The sequence below is a fragment of the Aptenodytes forsteri genome, unplaced genomic scaffold (assembly GCF_000699145.1).
Source record: "Aptenodytes forsteri isolate BGI_AS27 unplaced genomic scaffold, ASM69914v1 Scaffold185, whole genome shotgun sequence".
In the NCBI taxonomy this organism is placed as follows: Eukaryota; Metazoa; Chordata; class Aves; order Sphenisciformes; family Spheniscidae; genus Aptenodytes; species Aptenodytes forsteri.
The window spans coordinates 597,010-614,063 of record NW_008796214.1 but is presented as its reverse complement, the minus strand read 5'-3'; the positions used below and the strand labels follow the sequence as shown (position 1 = coordinate 614,063).

The window sequence follows — 17,054 nt, the reverse complement described above, 5'->3', positions numbered from 1 at the left end:
CAGAGACCAAACACATCACAGTACCTGGCTCTGTTCGTAATTACAGGTGCGTTGTGTTGTGAGGAGCCCGGTGCATTAATCAGACCCTTAATTATAAAAAGGTGGGTCTTTTGTTCTGCTCGGAGTGTGAGTTTACCACCCATTTTATGAGCTGCTGCATCCATCTGCTCTCTCTTTTTGAATGTTTGCGTTGACTGATATTGACTTTAAAATGTATCAAAGGAAGTGATTAAAACTAGTTTAAACATTAACTCGAGTGGCATTTTAGCTTATTCAGGAAAGTGAAAGCATTATCTGCTACTATGTTAAAAACTAATGTTATTGATTTAAAATATATAACACAGTTACTTCATAGGATGTTACTGCAGTAAATACTTAGCAGAACACTAAATGGTTGGTGTCCCGGTGTTTAGCAGTGCTTTGAGAAAATACTAGTGTAGTTAAAGCATATCTTCACATAGAGAAAAATGAGTTTGACTTTTTTAGTTTCTGATGTAGAAATTGAGCATATGGACACATTCTGGGACTAAATTTAAGTTCAAGCCTTCTTTAACGCATCGTAAAACCAGTAAAGATGGACATTGAAATGGTTTTCCTTTGCAACTTTTCTTTGAAATTCTATTGAGACGAAAAATAATTTTCTACTTAATATAGAAATAGCTTTATCTAATTCTTCAGCAAATATATGTTGCAGGTAAAGATTATATAGATCTTGTGCCTAATTTTAAACCTGCTGAAACCTTGTAGGAGGGAAATCTTAACTCAAATACAGGAACTTTGCTCTGATTTGGAGAGACTGTGAAGAATTGAAACATGGAAGGATTGAAGTTGAAACGCTTATCTCGAATGTGTTCTGTGTTACAGGAGATGAGATGAGAGCAAAGCTGTGGTTGGTGATCTATTCTTACACATACAGTGCTACCTCTTAAAAACCAAAAACCCCTCTGTTCCTTCAAAAGTTCAGCAAAACTCTTTTTTTCCCCAAGGCTTATCTATATTTGCTATCTTAATTATTTAGAAGAATAGTGACTTAGAATAATCTAGTTAACATAGATTTATCTGTGTTACTGTGCTGTGTATAATCACTTCTTGCATTTGACATTGCTGTATTTCTCAGCTAGTCCAGAATAGCTAAAAAAATCCCATATGTGCTGGAGCAGCCTAACAGTAGTAAGCCACCTGCTGTCAGTTACTGCCTTGAGCTCCTTCAGGGCAAAGGTGGCAGTCATTTGTGTCATCTCACGTTTTTATGGCTACAGAATTTTGAGTGATGTGATTTTAGGAAATACCTCATTTGGAGTGGTGTAATGATTCATCTTAAATTGATTAATGGTTTGAATGTTTTGAATCCAAAGTCTTGTTTAACAGGAGAACAGTTCTTTTGTGCTTAGACACAGAGACATGGGTATTTGTTGGTTTTTTTTTTTTAACAGGAATTTAAGAGTACAAATATTACCAAAATACAAAATGCACCTTTCCTACTACATGCATCTGCAGCAGAAAGTAGTGGTTGTTACATGATGTTCAGTTATACATAGAGCTGTGTGGCGCTCTGAATTATCACCTTGATTAGTGTGGAACTGGTGAATTGCAAAGTTAAATCTTCTCAAACTCTCCCTTTTGCTTTTGGGCTTTTTTTTTTTTTTTCCCCTTATTTCTTCTCAAACAGGTAACTTCTCTTTTAGGATATCTTAAATACTGTCATAAAGCACTGCCCACCTTGGTTTTTCTTCCTGGGCTTACCTGGCTTTACGATGCTGATAGGAGACTTCATCACTGCAGCAGCCAGGGTTCTGAGCACAGACACGCTGGAGGTGAGTATGGCAATGCCCAGTGCCCCGTCCCCCGAGAGCACGCGCTTGCTAACGAGGTTCGGATGTCTCCACTCTAACAGGTGTTGACTCATTAGTGCAATGCGAAACGGGGCTCTTGGGGCAGATACCATGGCAGCTGATGTGTGAAATTGTGGGATAAGGTGACATACTAGTATTGCAAAGGTGTTTCATCAAAAGGCCAAAGTGTGAGAAATCATATCCTTGCTAATATTGCAGCACGCCTGCGCGCTAAAAGCAGGACTTGGATTTCAGAATCTCATTAGCTTTTTTCAGCGAGCAAATATTGCAAATATGGAACTCTTTTGGTAATACAGAATTTCTTACTAAATATCAACACTAACAGAAATGTGACTCTAAATGATTAAATTAGTGAAGGATAAGTAAAATAGCAAATCAATGACGGGATGCTAAAATAAGGGTAGAGGTCTGGCAATCCTGGGAAAAACAGGAAAGCTTTGTTGTACGTGAAACACCAGTTCAGGGGAGACCTTTCTGTCCGTTTTGGCCCAGTGCTTTTACCGCTGCTCTTGACATTTGTGTGGCTGAGCGGGTGGCCCTGCACAGGGACACAGCCCTCTCGTGTTTCAGCAGGACTGAAACGGTGAGCCTAGCTGTGCTGTTTCCATTGTCCCTGCAACAGTTTACAGCCATTAATTTTCTGACGTCTCTTTAAAAAACTGATCAGACTGATCATTGATCCAAAGCTTAAAGTGCTAATAAGAAATGAAAACTCAGCTTTCCGGGGGGGGGGGGAACCCAACACCACCTTCCATTTCTCTTACAAGCATAAAACTTAGCGTGCATTGTATTTTCAACATTACGCAAGATTACATAGCAGTAGTTAATGCATTTATAGCTAATGCCATGTTGCTTTTGATGGTTTTATTGAAGTAGGAATCTCTCTATGCATTTTTTATCATGTATACAGTCAGTTTGAGTGCATTGTGCTGTCTTTTGTGTCACACGATCCACTAATAGTAGTGCTGGATTAGTGCTTAAAACTCTCAGCTTTTCCTTAGGTTGTTCTGTATTTTTTATTGACACCGAATTGCTCATAGTTGGGTTGTTAATGACAGAGGAGGTATTAAAAAATGTAGAATGTGCTTAGGAGCGGGGCCAGGTCCCTGCTGGAGGAGAAGCTGGGCCTCAGAAAAAGAGCAGAGCAACACAGCAGCGAGAAGCATAGTGTCTGTAAGTCGCTGCTTTAATGCTGCTTTTGCTGTAGTTGTAAAGGAAGAGCTACTGGGACATGTTCCTCAGGACACTTTTGATGTTGCATTGTGAATACAGCACAGTGATAGACACTAGCCTCATAGCTTATGCCATTTTCATAATTTTATGAAGAAAATGTTTTTGTTTGCTTTTCCTTCGTTAGGCTCCCCGTTCAGAAGCTCATACCATCCTTGGTTCTCTTGTTTGCTTTCCAAATATCTACCAAGAAATCCCACTCTTGCGGCCCATTTCAGAAGCCGGTGATATCATCGCAGGAACAGCAGATGTGAAGGTAAAGTCACATTTTATTGGTAAATCCTTATGTAACCTAACATATTTTTACTACATAGTCACTTCATTTTTACCATGCACATTTTGTTTAAAAAATAAACCCCTCCTTCTCCTCAAAACCCCACAACTGCACACATTATATGTACTTATTTGATAAGCATTGCTTTGCTTAACATGCACCATAAAATTAACAAAGCTTAGATACTGCAAATTACATTTTATTTTCAAGGAGAGTGAACTGGCTATGATCAAATGCGATGTTTTCCAGCCAGATGCCTGTCAGGTCAATTCATTAAATGATGTTGGTGGTATTATTTAAAGTGTCCGTTCATTGTATCTGTGTATATTAGCTTGTCCTGTAAGAGATGTGGGGTGTGCATAAGGGGAGATATTTTTTGCCTTATTGGTATTATAGTAAAACATTAAGAAAATTCCACTGTTAGACAGAACCATCAACTTAATGTGAATGGTTTTCCCCTGAGAATTAGTTTCAGTGGGACATCCCAAGACATGAATTGTTTTGCTGAACGGAAAGCTTTGTAATTTAATGACCTTCACAGCAGTACTCTTGGTGGGGGAAAAATCACATACGCCTGGTGACCTGGGCATCACTTGCAGGTGAAACCTGTCCAAATGGTTGCCCTCGCACAAGCCTCCGTTGCTTTTCGATAAACTTGAGGCACCACGCTGATCCACTGCACAAAGTTAGGTAAAGCTGGGGAGGAATGTCCGAATTTCTCATGCAGCCTGAGAAGGTAGAACCAGAGAGAATGCAAAACCCTTAGCACGCTTGGCTCCCGTTCTTGCTTTCTTCATCAGGCCTCGGAGGGACCTTTAACACACTGGAGGTGTGTTAAAACAATCTCAATTTTAAGTGTCTTTTCTCTACTAAGAAATACACTAAATTTTTCAAAACATGGCTTGCTTAAAACTTAAACACTATAGTTTGTATTATCAAGTGATCACTGCTCATCATTAATAAATACCCACCAACTCTGAAAATTAATTGATTTCCATTGTGCTGCCTGTACATGATTTTAAGTCGGTTAGATTTGTCCACAAGGGCCTGTATATTTGAGTTGTAATCAGTAAGTATTTTTTCCTTGACAAAATAAAATTGGCATGTAGTAAAAATGCTTTAAAAATAGACTGAAAATTGAAGTTGTTTCACTTGTAACTATGTCAAAATTAAACAACTTTAAATAAAGCGGATGTATGAAAAAGATGCTTATTCTAATGTATTTTATTATTTTAGTGCTACCTCATAAATATTTTATTGAAGAACGCTACAGAGGAGCCAAGTGAAGCTGCAAGGTAAAATACTGAGTAAAAGAAAAAATGGGAAAGTCCTCCTGTCTACTGATTTTTTTTTTTTTTGGTGCTTGTACAGCTGAGTTGTTACTACTGCCTTGTGGTTTGTTCCTGTTTGGATGAGTTACTCACTTCAGCCCTATTGAGATGAGGTTCGCTCCTCGCCATGAAGGTGTTGACCTGTTATGTGACCTGAGAGAGGGAAAAGAGAGATCGTGTCTTTGTACATTTCTTTCTTTTTCTTTTTTTTTCTTTTTTCTAAATAGTCTTCTAAAACTTCTGACAAAAACACTTTTTCTTTTAAAAAAGATGCATAGCCATTTGTGGCCTTGGAGTTTGGATATGTGAAGAACTAACGCAGTGCACAAACCATCCCCAAGTGAAGGAAGCAATCAATGTCATAGGTGTGACACTGAAGGTATTACTATGGCAGTCTCTGTAATCAATAAACATTGTGTAAAAAAGGTATTTTCATTTTTTTTAAATAGTTGTTGGTTATACGGAGCAGAATATGCTGGTTTGTCTTTTCATTGCTTAAAGCACTGACAGGATGCTGCTTAACACACAACTGCTCAGGGCTTTTTGCATAGTGTTAGTGATATGGCATTGGCCATCTTCAAAAAGATGTCTCCCAGTTCTGAACCTTTGCATGTAATTAGTAGCTCGTTATGTTCAGTGAGCATGGTTCAGGCCCTTATGGCTCCTGTGAAGTTGCCGAGGAGTATACGCACAGTTCTTCAGTGTCGTCAAGGTGGTATCCTGTACAAAAGCGCAAAATATTTGCAAAAATAGCATGTGATTATGTACCTAAAGACCCTTTCCACAACAGACCAAATTAAGATTACATAGATAATGTCAAGCTTGCTGTTTCCTAATGCTGACAGTGTGATTTTGCAACATTAACATTTTTTATTGTTTGTATAGATGCAAAATAATTTAAAATGTAGAAAAGCTGAATGTGTTGTATCTGGATATTTTATTTGGCTTTTAATCATCTTTTCTTTTCTTCCAGTTTTCTAATAAACTGGTAGCTCAAGTAGCCTGTGATGTTCTTCAGCTGCTGGTATCTTATTGGCAAAAGCTTCAGAAGTACGAATCCTCTCTGTCCAGAAAAATTACTGAAGTACGTCAGTTTCTTTAAAATGTTTGTATGGAAATCGTATGCAAAATTGTCTTAATTCCTTAATTCTTTACTTGAGCTACTGTAACTGTGACTTCGAGTTAACTTTTTCTTTCTTCTGCAATTATTGTTAAGAGATGTACTTGCTGTAGTCCTAGGGCCAGTGTACTTCTCTCATTTGTAGTGATTTGTTTCCAAAATGCTCAGTGAAACTTCTCATTTCACTTGGACATTGATTTAGAGCAGTTAGATGCTCCTAAGAGAGTTTAACCTTTTTTATACCCTGTTCAAATGAAGTTCGTGCTTTGTCTTTATAGCAAAAGAAGTTAAATGTCTTTCTGGAATTTTGTTTATTTCAATGTAGATCCTTGTGGCCACTATTGCATTTCTTTTGCCGAGTGCTGAATACTCCTCTGTGGAAGCAGATAAAAAGGTACGTCACTGAAAAGAGCAGTCTCCATTCTTTCTTTTTGCTGTTCAAGATGGTTATTAAATGAAGTTGCTTGGAACCAGAGTCGTATTTTAAACTTTCAAACTCATACCTTTAAGTTTAGGTGAATTTAATAGAATATACTTAAATACTGTGTTACATGTCTCTGTTTAGTTTATAGTTTCACTGCTACTTTGCTTGTTGGATTGGTGTATGGCATTACCCATGAAAATGCTGCTGGAGCCGGTGTCTGCTGGTGGTCTTGAAGATCAGCACACATCCAAAGCTCCTTTACTGGACTATATTTACAGAGTGAGTATGAGGAATGAACATGATTTATTGTGTCTAGATGTTTAAAGATGCCTTTCACAGATCCTGTTAGGCACAGAAGCATTTTTAACAAGCTGTAGAAAATCATGAATTCTCGCGGTGTGGGCAGAAGTCATACAGATGAGAAGTTAAGAATGTAAAATGTTAAGATAAGATCAGAGATGTAGAATAGACGGAGGATGGTGAAGAGAGAAAGGTAAAATGCTTAAAACAAGGAGCCAGGGAAAATAATTTTTGTAGAAATATTTTAATTATTTGAAATGGGCTGTTAAAATACAAAATAGGTCCTGAAGTCAACTGTTAAAGTACAAAATAAGTGCTGATGAAGAATGTTACTTTAAAAATGCTGTATTTAGACATAGATGTTTTTAGTAGCATGTCCTGGCTTTCACAATGTAAAAATTATGGTGGGTCACTCCTCATTGAATGTGTTTAAGTGGGTACTGTAATGTGCACTTTATTACTTCTTCAGTGTCATGCTTGTCTACTTGCAGGTTCTGCACTGTTGTGTGAATGGCTCCAGCACATATACTCAGCAAAGCCATTACGTGCTGAGTCTGGCGGATCTCTCGTCCAGTGATTACGACCCATTTTTGCCACTGGGGAACGTCAAGAGCTCTGAGCCAGCCCAGTGCCACTCCTCCACGGATTTGGGCAACCTGCTCACTGTCGCTGAGGGTAAGAGTTCACAGAGCATGGTGAGGACCAGCGTGTCAACATTCAGCAGCTAGGAATTAAAGCTTTCCAGGTTACATCTCTTCCTTGAAAATGTGCTCTCCTTACTGCACGTAGCAACTATTCCTTGAAAAGTGGGCAGCGCCCTTTTTTAAATGAATTTCAGTTGCCTCTCTAATAGGATGTTTGAGTTTGTTGCTGACATTGCTCTTTACGAAGATCATAGGAGAAGGAAAATGACACTAAGGTGCTGTATAGCGAGAAATTTGTACAAGGATAGGATGGACTGAGAAGCTGGTTTGGCCTTTGGTACTACTTATAATTTAGCATATAGAATTAAATTCAACAAATAAGATAACCCCCAAATCAAACTTCTTTCAGAAGTATGCAGCCGCCCTTGAATTTTTCAGTAGAAATTACTCCATTGTCACAGATAATTTGCTTGTTCTGAGTGTTTTGAGAAGAACATGTATGATTTGGACCAAATTCTGCAGCTGCATAAATATGCCATTCCTGCTGATTCACAATCTACCTGTGTCTAAAGTGAAAAGGGATTATTTGGATCTAGGTACGTTACTAACTTTTTAAAGTCAATTTAAAAGTATGCATCTGAACTTATGAAATAATTTATCTCTAAGTGTTTTATCACAGATATCATCTTTATTTCAAACACTTGTTAAAAATCACCTTTAAAAAAATGGCTGTTCAACTATGAATTAAATCCATCTTAAGTAATTTCATATATTAATATGCATTAACGTATTTCTGCAGAAGAATTGAAAGTACGGATGCAATATGAAGTCGTGCAAGATAATGTTGGATTGGCAATGATGCTTTAAAATAGTATTTTCAGGTTTTGATACTGTACTATTTTCAGTCCTACAGCTTATTTTATTTGTTTTTGTGTATGTACTTTTAGTTTTAATAAAAAGGCTAAAAACATTAAAACCTATTCTGCACAGATTTCTTGCTGAGTAGGACACGTTGTGAATAGCAGAAAGATAAAGTTAAGTGTCAGGTACATTTGTCGTTTTAGGTAGAAAAAGATGTTTCTCATCTTGGATATGTTAGTGCCCTACAAGTTCTTTGGTTTGCTTGTTTTTGAAAAAGATTAATTCAGAGATTTACTACTGGGGGATTCAGGGAAAGAATAGAGAGCCTTATTTATGAGAGGAGTCTGAAGAATTTCGGCTTTTTGGGGCTAGCAAAAGGCTGAAAAAGGGATATACCTGTTGTTTTAAAAGTGCATTAGAAGGTATAAATACCAAGGAAAGAGGAAAACACTATAAAGTAAAGAAAAATGGTTTTAAACAGAATACGAACAAAAATTGGAAATTAGAAGGCTTCTGGCTACAAAAGGGGTAATATTCTGGAATAACATTCCAGTAGGAGAAGTAGAGGCACAATGTAACGCAGAGCACGATCGATTTATGAAATAACTGATGTATTTGCCTGCGCTGAGGGGGAATATCTTGGGATCCAGAAAGTCTCTTCCTGCCTCATACAACAAACTCTACCACCATGCTGCTAAAGATTGAGGAGCATTGGTTTTTAGTTGTATCTCTGGTTTACCTTTTGTTTCTTGTGCCCTGTCCCCCTCTTGCTATGATTGCTGTGGGGATGGACGGCTGTGGGAATACAGGCGGTAAGGAGAAACACCTTAACCTGCCAGATGAAACTGTAGTGACAGCAGGCATTGTGGGATCGGTGTGCAGGACTTTTTGCATGTTGTATGGACTTCTGGATGTGACTGTAGGCTAGATGTCAAAGGGCATGTGGTAAAATAAAATAAAAATGTGTGACAGGTAGAATTTCTTGGAAAGTGATTGTAAATAGCTTCTTGAACAGAAAGGATTAGGAGGACAACTAAAGCAAGCTTCTGAAATATGACAGAAATTTGCAGATGCTCTTTTTTAATTACCTCTTGCTGCTTTTACTGATCTATTACCTTTTCATTGATCATTTTAGAAAAAAGGCGGAGGAACTTAGAATTGATACCTTTAACAGCACGGATGGTTATGACTCACCTGGTGAATCACCTGAGCCACTACCCGCTCAGTGGAGGCCCTGCCATTCTCCACAGTCTCCTTAGCGAGAACCACGACAACTCCTACGTGGAGTCCTCTGAGCTGTCCTCAGAAGTCTTCCGGAGTCCCAACCTGCAGCTCTTCGTGTTTAATGACAGTACTCTTATATCTTACCTCCAAATCCCCGCAGAGAAGAAGACAGACACTGAACCAGCAGCAGCCCCCTCGGACGTAAGGGTAATTGTCAGAGATATCTCAGGGAAGTACTCTTGGGATGGCAGAATATTGTATGGACCTTTGGAGGGCTGCCTTCCGCGGCAGAGCGCAACGAACGCGTTTGTGATCTCAGGCAACTCTGAGCACCACTTCATTTCCCAGAAAGAGATTTCTCAGGTGGAAGAAGGAGAAGATGCTCTCGACCAATTGCTGGAAAAGATTGGCAACACCAGTCCTGAATGCCTTTTACATCCCCAGCGAAAGCTGAATGAGCCATCGCCACCACCCTTCGGTGTGAGCTATGACCAAGAGAATGCGATCACTGAAGCCCTGATGAGGCAGAGCACCCAGGAGAAAGAGTATATATTTAAATGCAGCTCAGACTTCAGTATGAAGGTGGCCCATCAGGAAGAACCACGTCCTGCTGAACCTCAAGCATCCTTTTATTTCTGTCGGCTGTTGCTAAATGACTTGGGAATGAACTCCTGGGATAGAAGGTAGGAAGAGAGGATCCAGAACATGTTTACAGTACTCAATTCTACCCCCAAACGTGTACACACTTAAGAAAGCAAGAATTATGTAGCTGGGTGCAAGTCAGAGCATACTTTTGAACTTACACATATACCTGCTTCTGTGATTATTTTAAATAGACATCTGCAGATTGTTTATTATAATAATAATAATAGTTATAATAATAAATCATTTGAATCATGCTAATTTGATTCCTTTCTCTTAGGTATTTGAGAAAATACTGTGTCTGTACTGTGTTGCATTTTCCTTCAAATCTTTTTTTATATATTTATAGAAAAAGCTTTCATCTTCTTAAGAAAAATTCAAAATTACTGCGAGAACTGAAAAATCTGGATTCCCGCCAATGGTAGGTAACGTTTAGTAAACACACCATTGATAAGGTTAGCATTTCCAAAGAAAGAATAAGTATGTCACCGAAACCAAAAATTCATTAAAATTGCATGTGCTAGCAATACAAATATTTGTATGAAAAATGGATTGTTTGTTTCTAAAGAGTTCTGTAGCCTGAATGGACAAGCTATTTTCACTGGTACTATATACATAGAATTCAAAATCAGTAGCAAATAATAAGATGCAGCAACCTTTTTCCTCTTTTCTTCAGCTGGGAGGGGAGGGAAGAAGTTCCAAAATTTTTTTGTGACCCTGGCTCAACTCACACAAAGGACTATTTTCTGCAGGATGATCCCTGTGTCAAGAGCGGTATTTTAAGGGGTAATCTCCATACAGCTACTCTACAGCCAGGTAGCGGCAGAACAGAGTTCTGAATGTTCTGTTTTCTTTTTCATTACTTGACATACAGCTATTTGAAAAACATCCGCAGCATTACAGACTTCCGATTTTCTTGTATCCCAACAATTTTCATACCAAATCCACTCAGCTTGTTTTCAAAGAAGCCAACTGTCACTGTCAGCCTTGTAAAACTCAGCCCAGGATCTGAAAGTCAATGTTTTTTCTTTCTTGTATCTCATCACCCTATAATTAAAATTCTGTAGGTCAAATTATGCTCCCATTAACACCTGTGCAATCTTACTGTCTTCAGCAAGGTTGCACAGATGTAAGCCATTAACCCTGTAATTGGAACTTGGTCATCAATTCTTTTGCTGATGCACAGAAGGAATAGACTCAGGTCGGCTCTCTGAACTGTGGTGTCTCTGCAGCGTGGTCGTGGGGAAAAAATTGGTGAAAATATGTTTCTGCAACTGAAATTGAGTGGTGTATTTGTGTGCATAAAAGAAATAGACATGTAGAGTTAAACATGGTCACCTGTTCATAGCTTTTGAGTGCAGGTGATCTAAAATAATTTTGAGCTAAATTCTTTAACTCATAGCTTTTGAGTGCAGGTGATCTAAAATAATTTTGAGCTAAATCTTCTTTAACTTTCGTTTCTTTTTTATATCTAATTACAGCCGTGAAACTCACAAGATTGCAGTGTTTTACATTGCAGAAGGACAGGAGGACAAATGTTCAATACTGTCCAATGCAAGGGGAAGCCAGGCATATGAAGACTTTGTTGCTGGTCTGGGCTGGGAGGTAATAGTCATAAATTTAGGCAAGCTAACATACTTGATCTGAAGACCTACAAAAATCAATGTAAGCCGGTTAAAATACGTAAATGGAAAACAAACTGCATATTTTCTAATTCTCAAAAAAAAAAAAAAATACAGTCTAATATTTTGCAGTACTTAAAAGATCACCCTTTTAGCAGAATTCTGTAAATCCACATGCTACTTCTGGATGAACACATCCTTCCTGTTTCTGATGGACAGCTGGTGCTGCAGTGGACACTTCTTTCTGCATCATTAAGAGCTATAGCATAATTTTACCTTAATTTTAGCTCCTTTTAGCTCTTCACATGGTCAGACCGCTTACCCAACCACATGACTGCTTTACAAAGGACAAAAACGTTTGGTTTTAGTTTGCATTGTTGAAATGGGGAGTCAGTAACCTAAATGACATGAACATTTATGTTTTTTGGAAATATATAGTAGCTGCATTTCCTGTTTAAGGATTTAAGTGACATAAGATCTACAGGGAGAGGTAGCATCCTCAGTTAGACTGATGCAGTTGGGAAAACAAACAAGCTTTTGGACACAGGCTTGTCTTCAGAGGGGCATTTCTTCTGAATAATCTTCTAGAATAATTTCTTCTAAGGTTTTTCTTTTTGTACAAATCTTCAATTTCTTTTGCAGTTATTCTGCTTGTTTATGTTTTCTCTGCACTTTATTTCTCGCTGTGTGTGCTTTGAATGGGCTTGCTAAGCCATGCATAGCCCTTAGAGCAGCTGCGCATGACAGAATGCTTTTGCTTCCTTGCTGTTGTTTGCTGGAAGGAAGGTAAAATAGCCGTATAGATAATGACTTAGTACCTGGTTAAGAGATGTTTACTTTTAGTAAATGTCAAATACAGGAATGGGAAATAGATCTAATGCAAAGATCACAAACCCTTAGGGGAGGACTTCTCTTTCTCTGGGATGGCTACAGAATTCTAGAGTGGTAAATTCACCAAGTCTTGATATATAAATAAATACTGATTATTCGTCAGTCTTTTCATATTTCTTCTAATTATGACTTTCAATCAATCAGGTTGATCTTTCAACACACGGTGGGTTTATGGGCGGCCTTCAGCGCAATGGCAGCACAGGACAAACGGCACCCTATTATGCTACCTCTACCGTGGAAATAATTTTTCATGTGTCTACAAGAATGCCATCAGATTCGGATGATTCACTGACCAAAAAGGTAAATAATTTGCTGTGGATTTCAAAACGTTGTCTGTAGTCTTCAAGTGCTTAAATTAAAGTTTAAACTGAAAACAGATTGTGCTAACTGGTCCTAGCAGGCCATCTTTGCTGTGCCACATGGTGCTCTGCAGCTAGATTATCTGAATTAAATGGCATCTAAATTCTGGATGGTGAAACACAATTAACATTTCCATGGTAGCCTCAAATACCACCATTAGTAATAATATTAGCAATAATTTCATTTGTATGTTGTCTGCCTGCCAAAACTGTTGTAGTTTGGTAGAACAAAACAACCAAATGCAGCATAATAAAACCTTACAGATGAATCGTCCAGCGTGTAACAGAAAAGAAAAGAAGTGAAAGAGAAGTGACAAGCATAGTACCAAAAGCAGCCAGCTGATATTTAAAGCCATTATCCAGTTATTCACAATTCTGACAAGCAGACTCTGCTTCAAAGATGGCCAGACCCCAGCCCAAAATTTTGTTGGTATCAGTACTTAATCATTTGTCTTTCCTAACAAGGAGTGATTTGAGATTACGGTGCTTGCCAACTGCTGCTTAGAGTCAAAGAAGGTTTTAGGTGCATACCAAATCTTTGCCTTTTTAATTAGGATTGGCAACTTGTCCTATGTAGGTTGTTAATGTGTGTTAATAATGCTACTACAGCCATCCAGTCTACCATGTGATACTATTGTGCTCTGAAAATTATCTATAAATATGTCACTGGGTGATTGTATTTGTTGTCCAGTTAGTTTCAAAATAACATGTGCTTTTCCTCGAAATAAAAAGGTGGAATTTCTGATTACCCGCCCTGAGAACTTGCCCAGCATTTAATGGTAAAGCTAGATCCTTTCTTTTGTATTGTGATATCTGTCATTAAAAAAAAAAGTCAACAAAATTACATGTTTCTCTTTATGTATGCAACTTACTATCTTTGCATTAGTGGATTTACATGGCTATGGAAAAAAAATGTAACCTGAGTGCTTTAGGATAGAGAAGTAGGGCTGTGCTACATATTAAGAGGCTGTATAGTCTCTATCGCTTTACCAAGGTAGGACTATCTGTATTTTAATTGTTCCTGGCCAGTATTTATCTAGCTGCTAGTTAAAAACTCCAGTGATGAATGCTTTACAGTTTCCCTAGGCAGTGTATTCCTATGCTCCGCTTTTTGTACCATAAGAAAATTTCTCGTAGCATCTACTTTGCTTCAATTTAAGCCCATTCTTACCCTATTCCGCATGGATATGGAGAACAGATCATTTTGCAGCAGACTTATTCGTGTTTGAGAACTGCTACCATGTCTTTCCCAGTCTTATTTTTCCTACACAAATTGTGGTCGTTTAGTCTAATCTTCCCTTGCAAGTCATAGCTCCTGGATTTTATGGAAGCATAGCAAAAGCAGTGACATAGCATCTAGCTGTTGAGTAATACATCACCCGGGAGAGGAGAGAGCACAGTCTGACAGAGCTACCACAGGAGGAAAAATGGGTTTTAATTGCAAACAGTCTATTTTACTAATTCTCCTAATTCCCACCCACGTTAGGGATTAACACAGACATTAAGAGAGTCTATTTATTCTATTTAATTGTCTTCCCTATGTTTGCTTTAAGAGAATTTCTTCTTTGTGAGAAAGAAAAAGTAAAAGCATTTAGTAGTTGCCAGCCTCCAAGTCTTGAAGTGCTAGGAAACAAGGCCAGCTCCAGTACGTATTACCCACAGAAAATACTGCAAAATAATTGCTTTAAGACTTTAAAAAAAAACCAGCCTTAAATCTGCTATAGGAATGGAACCCTGCAGGGATCAAACTGTTTATTCCTGTAAAGAAGGACAAAGCTCTGAGCAACCTAATGGACCTTGGGAGCTGGCCCCGCTGTAAGCAGTGGGTTGGGCCAGATGACTTCCAGAGGTCTTTTTTAACATATAATCTTCCATGGTTCCGTGCTTCCGTGCAGAACAGTTTCGTTTAATTTGTCACAGCTCTTTTGTAAGCAAGCGTGTATTTCTGTGCAAATTAGCATAGAATTCTTAACAAATTTTACAAAACTGCAGCTAAGAGTGGAGGCAAGATGCATTTCAGAAGCACTGAAAAATTTCTGGAAGATTGATAGTACTCTAATTCTTTGAAAAAGCTGATGGAAGAACTAGCCTGCATTTGAAACCAGTGTTTTGAGCATGAGTGTATATCCAAACCATTTCTAAAGACAATATTAAACATCCTGCAAGAACTCTTATAACCCTGAAAGTGTCAATTTCTTGAAATTCCACTTGTGAACCTTAGCTCTGGAGGCCATATACTGAAATACATAAAGGCAAGTACACTGATGCTTTAGCAACAAAATTCCTCAGTCCGCAGAAGTCCCATGTTGATTTTGGCAGCCTTTGCACGTGCAGACCACAACTGGCATGTGTGCTCGAAAAGAAACACGTGCCTGCCTGCAACATACTCTTAAACAAGAGGAAAATTTATTTATTTCTCCCACCTGTTGATACTGCGCTTGTGAATTCTGCAATACCTGGTTAACAGAGTCGTGATCAAATGCAATGTTGCTTCCGAGATCATGGCAACTCTCAAGATCATCACAAGTATTTTAATACTTCCACTTGCTCACTGAGCAGTTAGTACATGCTGGGCTTAGGTCCTCACCTGAGATTATTGGGGTGGTATGTCCAGGTTAAAAAGATTATTTTATATTTATTACTTCTTTCCGTTAGTGCTGCTTTTTCATAGCAGTGTGTGAGAGGAAGGCAGATTACGATGCTGTCATTCAGTACCTGCTTCATTGTAATGTTTGCTGCGATAGAACTATATATGGTGTTAGAGAACAGTATTACTGGGGGGAGAAAATTTTTATCATGTTGCCAATCAGGATGCAATGGGGGCCACAACTTTTTGCTTGCCTTGCCCCTGCTTCCATCAGATAGGGTTGCATGGATACTATCTGGGATCTAAGGTCCCCCTTATCTCTGAAATCTTTGTGTCATTTCTGTGGTTTCTTCTCTGCTTATTTTGCCTACAGACAGGCAGAAAGAATTCAATACCAATCAGTGTGCTTGGCTCGCAAGCTCCAGAGCTGAACAGAAGGTCTTACCACCTGCTGGCCAAGGAAGTAGTACAGCAGGCCATAAATTCTGTGGGCTGGGGAATTAAGCAGATGCAGTAATTTTACTTAAATATGTTATTATGTTTCTTTATTTTTACCAAACACGAGAATAAATTAATTTCTGGTATAAATTCACAAGAATAAGTGCACTTCCACTGAGGATGAACTTGGCCCCTTATTTTTGTGCAGTACAGTTGTAATTTGCAGTTTGTATTCCTTTATTTGATATATATGCTGACACATTATATTGCTCATTCGGGGGGGGGGGGGGGGGGGGAGCAGAGGGGGAGAAAAAAAACCTCTCCAAATAAGTCTTAGCCTTGAAAGAAATCTTTTCTAGTGGCATAATCAAAATTCATCTGATATCTTTTGCTGCTGTAGGGTTCAGCATCATTGGTTCTAAACTTTTTTTTATCTGGCTGTCTTGTGGCAAGAATGAAAATCAATCATGGTAACAGCATCCTACCTTCCCCTGTCTTGTTCTACATAAATTGTACCTAACGGTTTAAAAATGAGCTGCAAAATTTCAGTGACTTATTCCATCTTCTCCATTGTCATAGCAGAACTTTTTCAATTCAGAAATCTGGTTGCAACCCCATACTGAACTCTTGCTCCTTCGCTGCAGAAATTTGTTAGCCAGAGCTAGATTAGATTTTTAGCAGCTAATCTAACTGCTGTAGGGGTTTGCAAAGTGGGGACAGAGCTGTGCTATTGGATTTGTCCAATTCATTTGACTCCAGGACTATAATTGCACTTATGTCTTACAAGGCTTTTATAGCCTAGGGCTGGCGAGCAGCAGAAAAACAAATTGGCAGTGATACAGTAAGAGTGAAAGGGAATGAAAGGCACACATTATCAGTCTCCAGGCAGCACTGTTCTGGCAGGAAGTTTCTTGGTTAATTTACAAATAAAACTTAGATTTTAGGATGGGTACACTGTCAGCCAGACAATGGGGATGTCAGGCCTGACTGTTACTTAGCAAAAGTAGCAGCCATGCCTCCCCAAAAGCAGAAATTCTTCAGTCAAACAGACGACTCCTCTCTGGAGCCAGCTGGCTGTGTAATGCAATTAGCAGGGAAAGGAGGTCAGGCCATTAGGTGTGTACCGTGACCAGTGTCAGCGGCGGCGTGTTGCCTGGCAGGCAGCGTGCAGCCCAGCAGAAGCGGGGAGCCTTGAAAACTATTTGCTCAAGCGAAGGGGAGCGGCGGGGGGGCGCCGGCCGCCCCCCCACGGGG

At 38.8% G+C, this 17,054-nt stretch overlaps 1 protein-coding gene across 1 annotated transcript in view; it reads left to right on the top strand.

Moving 5' to 3' along the window:
• Positions 1 to 17,054, top strand: part of RALGAPA2 (Ral GTPase activating protein catalytic alpha subunit 2) — a 143,512-nt gene that overhangs the window by 64,650 nt on the left and 61,808 nt on the right. Inside the window, exons 26-37 of the mRNA XM_019474419.1 lie at positions 1,686 to 1,814; positions 3,211 to 3,339; positions 4,594 to 4,652; positions 4,959 to 5,067; positions 5,662 to 5,772; positions 6,134 to 6,202; positions 6,374 to 6,511; positions 7,024 to 7,207; positions 9,173 to 9,944; positions 10,253 to 10,324; positions 11,385 to 11,508; positions 12,561 to 12,716. Coding sequence (XP_019329964.1) covers positions 1,686 to 1,814; positions 3,211 to 3,339; positions 4,594 to 4,652; positions 4,959 to 5,067; positions 5,662 to 5,772; positions 6,134 to 6,202; positions 6,374 to 6,511; positions 7,024 to 7,207; positions 9,173 to 9,944; positions 10,253 to 10,324; positions 11,385 to 11,508; positions 12,561 to 12,716 — 2,052 coding nt within the window. The remainder of the gene's footprint in view (positions 1 to 1,685; positions 1,815 to 3,210; positions 3,340 to 4,593; positions 4,653 to 4,958; positions 5,068 to 5,661; positions 5,773 to 6,133; positions 6,203 to 6,373; positions 6,512 to 7,023; positions 7,208 to 9,172; positions 9,945 to 10,252; positions 10,325 to 11,384; positions 11,509 to 12,560; positions 12,717 to 17,054) is intronic.